At 52.4% G+C, this 5,789-nt stretch overlaps 1 protein-coding gene across 1 annotated transcript in view; it reads right to left on the reverse strand.

The window, feature by feature from the left end:
* The window catches only part of TGM2 (transglutaminase 2), a gene marked incomplete at its 5' end in the record, with an annotated part of 26,236 nt that extends 21,854 nt beyond the window's left edge, over positions 1-4,382 (reverse strand). The window contains 2 exons of the mRNA XM_008592507.1: positions 541-659; positions 4,140-4,382. Coding sequence (XP_008590729.1) covers positions 541-659; positions 4,140-4,382 — 362 coding nt within the window. The remainder of the gene's footprint in view (positions 1-540; positions 660-4,139) is intronic.
* Positions 4,383-5,789: the final 1,407 nt, after the last annotated feature.

Consider the following 5,789-nt stretch of genomic DNA (forward strand, 5'->3'; position numbering starts at 1 on the left):
GTTGCCGGACACAAAAAAAGACAAAAAGGAAAAAAAATAAAAAAGAAATGCAAATTCTCACCCAGACGTACTGAATCCAAAAATAGGGCTGGGGCCCAGCCATCTGTGTTTTAACTCTCTCTCCCAGTGATTCTGATGTACATTCAAGTTTGGGAACCACTGATCTGGATAATAGCTTAAAACCCCTTCTCAATACATGCCTAGCATGTAGTAGGCACCCTCCAAGTGCTGCCTATGATTTTGATATACGGCCTTAATTGTTCACTCTTTCTCCTCCCAGAATACCAACCAATTTCACAGCTCCTAAAGGCTCTACTGACTCTTTCCCCACCTTGAATCCAGCACTGCTCCCTTTGCTGTGTGACCTCAGGCCAGCTTCAGCCCTTCCTGAGCCTTTAGCCATTTCAGGGCCCTTGTATCCTGACAACATGGGGTGGGTGACTCTACAACCAACTCATATCTTTGCAGCTTTGGCTGCCCAGACACAGACCCAGCACACAGGAGAACCTGAGATGGTTGTGGGGTAAGGTGGGACCCTACCTGCCCAAAGTTCCAAGGTACACTCTTGATAAACTTGGCTGAGCCCTGGTAGATAAAGCCGTGCTGGGCGAGGACGTACTCCTCCCGCTCCTCTTCTGAATCCAAGTACACAGCATCCGCTGTGGGCAGGAAGAAAAGGGCCTCAGCTCTGGGTCTGGTGGGGCCCAGGGTCCCTGCAAACCTGGCAGCCAGAGTGCCAACTCTCTGGGCCAAGCCAGCATCTCAGAGGTCTTTCTATCTTTTAATTTAAAAAATTAATCATTAATTAATAATCCCATGTCAATGGGATAAGGTGTTACCAGTTAGTGATGACAAAGGCTGCCATTTATTCAACAGGTGCCATGGGCCAGGACTTGTGATAAATGTATGATGTGTATTAATTGATTTAATCTTCACAAGAGCCCTACAAGGAAGGAACACTTGAAAGCCCCATTTTAAAGATGAGAAAACTGATGCCAAAACAAGAGATAGAGGAGAACTGGCTGTACCAGAAGTCGGGAGACCCCTGTCCCTGCTCCTCACTTGCTGTGTAACCCTGGGCAGGACACTTGGCCTTCTCTGCCCACCTCGACATCTCACTGTTAGCCCAAGAGTAAATTGTGTCTGCAGACCTGAAAGGTGTTTTGGAAACTAAAGCTGTGTGCCAGCATGAGGAGTGAGCATGACGCAAGGTGGAGAATTCAGTGCCAGAGGGGAAAGCCGAGAAAGGTCACTGAGGTTCAGGGAAGGCAGGATCCTGTTCAGCTTGGAGAGTCAGGGAGGACTCCCTGGAGGAGGTGGCATGTGAATACTGCCTTGATAAACGATTAAAGTTTATTTAGGTGGAGCCTGGCTGATGGCATTCTAAGCAGAAGACCAGAGAGATCAAAGGTTTGGCTACTGCCAATGCAGAGCACTTAGCTGCCTGTGGCTAATGAGGGGGAAAAAAGGGCTAAGGACATTGGGGCCAGATGGCAGGAGCCCAAAGGTCAGACTGGCTTTATAGTCTCCACTTCATAGATGAAGAAACTGAGGCTGGGAAGGGGAAATCCAGAGCCACGTTGTGTCTCTGGGGGGACCTAAGCATTTCTGCTTCCATGAATTCCCTCCTCCATTAAAAAACAGATAAATAAATTTTAAGACTGCATCGGCATAATGATGCCTATCTTAATATTACACATTAAAACATACTGTTGGACTTAAATGTTCATTTTTTTTCCTTCTGATTTCAAAAAAAGTTAAAACATTTTTGTGGGCCCCTAAAAGTATCATGGAACCCAGACATTGAGCCAAGTGTGTCTAATGGAGAAGTAGGCCTGGGAAAGCCTGTCCAGTTCCTGTCGGATCTGGGCCTGGGGTGCAGCTGCCAGACCCTGGGACCCCAGGCCCGTCATGCCCATCCGCGGTGACCAGCAATTCCCACTTTTACTGCTGCAAGGAGAGCAAATGGGTAAATGGCAGAGCCCCTTGTAAATCTTGCTGCTAGGCTCTGGAGATTGTGCAATAAAAATTAACCTTAAAGTAAATAAACTATGTGGCTGTGAACCAGCCAGGCAGTGTGGGAGAAAGAATAGAGGAAGAAGAAAAACCCACGGTGTTTTGTCATTGCAGCGAGAGTGTCAGCATTTGCCAACTTGTCCCCACCCCGGCTCAGGGAACCAGAACTGAGATGTCCCCCACTCAGGTCTCCATCTGGTAAAGATGGGGGAACTGGGGATGCACACTGGCACATAACTGGCACGAGATCATTCCGTCTTGGAGCTTAGGGACAGGAGGGTCCTGTTTCGCAGGCAGATCCAGCCCTTTCCCACCATCAGAACGATTTCCTCCCCCAGAGCCCCCGCCCCCACCGGAGCCCAATTTCCTGCTTTCACATCACCCGCTCTGCCTCCTCCTCAAGGCTCCTCCCCGGGATGTAGGTCACTGTAGTCACTGTGCTGCTTGGATGACCGCCACCCCAACCCACAGGGTGAGGCAGAGCAGGAGGAAGGCAGACATCCCCCAGAACCACACTCCCCGTTCCCTGAACTCTAAAAGCCTGTGGTGGCAGCAGCGAGGGCGGGACCACTGGCATGCTCCTGCTCTGTGGCACAGCTGCCAACTAGTTGCAACCCTCTGCAGCCAGACTAAAATTCAAAACTAGCATACAGCATGGTCCCGCAAGGCCACTTTTGTCCTGGGAAATCGTTCCATGTGGCCATGGGGCACGTGAGCAGGAGTGCTCTTGGGATACCCTCCCTGGGATAAGCCACTGGGGATAACCTCATGTGCATCGTAGGGGGCTGGACGAATGAACTGTCCACACGGGCAAAGTACTAGACAGTCTGGGCTCTTAAAAAGAATGGGCAGATGTTGCAAACCAATGTGGACAGATCTTTGAGATGTATTGTTGTGGGGAAAAAATGAAGTTGTAGGTGGATTATACTGTGGGATCCTTTTAAGTTTGAGAGAGATCCATAATATACAGCCATTTCTCCAGGTACATACAGATGATTCTAAGGAAATGAGGTCCCCAAAGATGGTGTCCTCCAAGGAGGGGGAATCAAAGGAGAGGCTGTTCCTTTGTAGCACATGAAGATTTTCTAAAGAGGGTGTTCTCAAGTCTTACTGTTATATAATTAGAAATAAAAGCCCACCTATGCAAAAGAGAAAATTAAAAAGCTTTCTGCTCAAGCGGGTTATAAAATGCCTCAAAATGGAGGAAAAATAAAGCAGTGGCCCAGTCAGAAGGTGGTTGCCTGATGGTGGGGAGGCCAGAATTTCTGCCCCGGGCCCAGGCTTTGAGGAGGGACTTTCTGTTCCCAGGTCTCCGTGCTTTGCTAGGTCAGAGCAGGAAGGAAACAGATCATCAGGTTCAAATGCCTTATTAGTCAGATGGGAAAACCGAGGCCTGGGCAGGGGCCTCCCCCCTCCTGCTCAAGTCAGCCTTCACCTCTTCCAACCTCTCCCTGCTGGCTTTCCAGTTTTGTCCAACATTGTCCACTTATTGAAGGAGCTCTCAAAAGCCACTTAACTTTCCTGAGCCTCAGTTTCCTGTCTGTGAGATGGGAACGCTGACATCTCCCCCTTGGGATTGTTGGAAGGAACAAGTGAGATGATGTCTAAGGAGGCAGCAGGTAACCAAACCGCTCCCACTCGCCTCTCCTGGTTCCCTATCCCTCCACCTCCCTCTCTCTCCCCTCCCCAAACCAGTCCAGGTGAGATTTAAAACAGGGCCCCACGATACACAACCAGGACATGGTGCCCCGGCCCTGGGCATCAGCTGGGCACCCAATTCCTGACGTGGGGGCTCTGAAACCAAGACACCGCCACATCCCAGTTCACACTGCTATGGGAACACATGGGCCTCAGACACAGGGGGGATCCCTTGGTAGCTGTGTGGCCCTGGGCAAGTCATTTTGCTTCTGTGACCTTGTCTCCTCATCCACACACGGGGATAACAAGAGTACTCATGTAGTGAGAGTTTTGTGAGGTGGGAGCACAGAGCTGGTGCAGGGGCCTCCCTCAGTCCACCCTGATGTCTCTTCTGTCCTGTCTCTCCCTCCCCTGGGGGCCTCCAAGGGTGGCTCCAGCCCTAACCGCTACCCACCCCCTCTGCCCGTGGATGGAGTGCAGCCCACCTGGGCACCAGCTGTTGAAGAGTAGGGTGAAGTGGCCCAGCACGAAGCTGGAGCCCTGGTAGCCGGTGGAGGCCTCCAGGCTGAGGCGGTACAGGCCAATGGGGGCGTGGGCTGGGGTGCTGAGCTGCAGCGAGAGGACACTGTCCTGTTGGTCCACCACGGTGGCCGTCCAGGTGCCCTCCTCCACAGCATCACGCAGAGGGAAGCGGGCCTTGGTTCCAGCCTCTTCGCTGGGGGCTGGTCCTGTGGAGGGAGAAAGCAGCAGCCGTGAACCAGGGGTAGGCAGGGCTGGCAGAGGTAGAGCACATATGTGGGTCCCATGACCGGAGTTCCAGGTCCAGTTCCACCATTAACCATTGAAAGAACTTGGGCAAGAGGTTTCATCTCCCAGAGACTCAGTTTCCTCCTCTATGAAGTAGGAATCAGGACCCCAACTCTGTGGGGTGGTTTTTGTGGGGACACATGAAAAGCCACAGGCACATAGTAGGTCCACAAGCAGAGAGATTGCTCCTGGGAGAGGGGACATGCAGTCTAGGGCAGAGTCTCAGCCACACTGCTCTGCCCTGCTGTGACTATGGACAAGACCATCCCCCCTCTGGCCTCGGTTTGCCATCTGCAGCAGGGACAGGAATTAGGCAGGTGGTCCCCAAAGAGCCTAAATCTTTTACCTGCCAGCATCCTGCTTTCTTTTTTAGAGAAGGCAGCCTAGGTTCTGAGTGGGATGGAACTTTAGTCCTCTGAGAGCCCCTCGCTGTAGGTTACACAGAGTGCTGGCCGATCCAGCCTCCAGGGGTCTGTCTCCCCAGTGCGCTGCTGGCCTGGCAGCAACTCCACAGGCAGCTCGGAGATGCTGCTTGTAACCACTCCTCACCTCCCTACAGCCTTTTACACTTTATGAAGGACATCGGCACTTCCTGCTTCCTCTGAGACCCCTTGCACAGGTGAGAAAACTGAGGTTCAGAGAGAAGGGGGTCTCCCAAGGCTATCCCAGCAGTTTGTGGCAAAGTTAGCCTCTGCACCCAGGTCTTTAAACTCTTGACTGTCCTCCACAGTGCCCCCCCATTCCCCAAGAGGATGCTCCCTAATGGGGGTTTCAAAGGCACTGTGATGTGGAGGTGTCTCAAATGTGGCTGCTTTTCCAGGTGGGGTGAGGGCCCGGCCCACAAAGGCAGGTCTGAGTCATGGGAAGAGTGAGGAGGGGCTGGTCACTTTCTGGACATGGGTGGTGAAGAGGAGAAACAGAGAATGTTCTCTGCTCGACTGGGTGGCTGCTCGGGAAGGTTTATTTTTATTCTTTCATCTCCTCCCTCTATGGCTCTGCCCGTTCGCTGCTGACAATATTGGGGCCTGCTCACTGAGGGGCTCTGTCCCAGCACCCAGAACCCTCCTCCTTGCCTGACAGCCTCACCCATGCCCAGGCCCAAATATAACCATGAACTAACAGGCATGACACCAGCGCTGTCTGAGTGCCAGGAGCCGACTGGAAGCCTTTAAAAGTGTTCCTTGATTTCCAGAGCCGGCATTTGGGAGAGGAGCCGGGAGCTCTCAGCTGGGGTCTGAGAGCCACCCCGGGTCTGGCTCCCTGCCTCTACTCTTGAGTGCTGTGTGACCTGGGCCAAGTCACCAGGCCTCTCTAACCCACGGTTTTCT

This window comes from Galeopterus variegatus, unplaced genomic scaffold, assembly GCF_000696425.1.
Source record: "Galeopterus variegatus unplaced genomic scaffold, G_variegatus-3.0.2 Scaffold7979, whole genome shotgun sequence".
Taxonomy (NCBI): domain Eukaryota; kingdom Metazoa; phylum Chordata; class Mammalia; order Dermoptera; family Cynocephalidae; genus Galeopterus; species Galeopterus variegatus.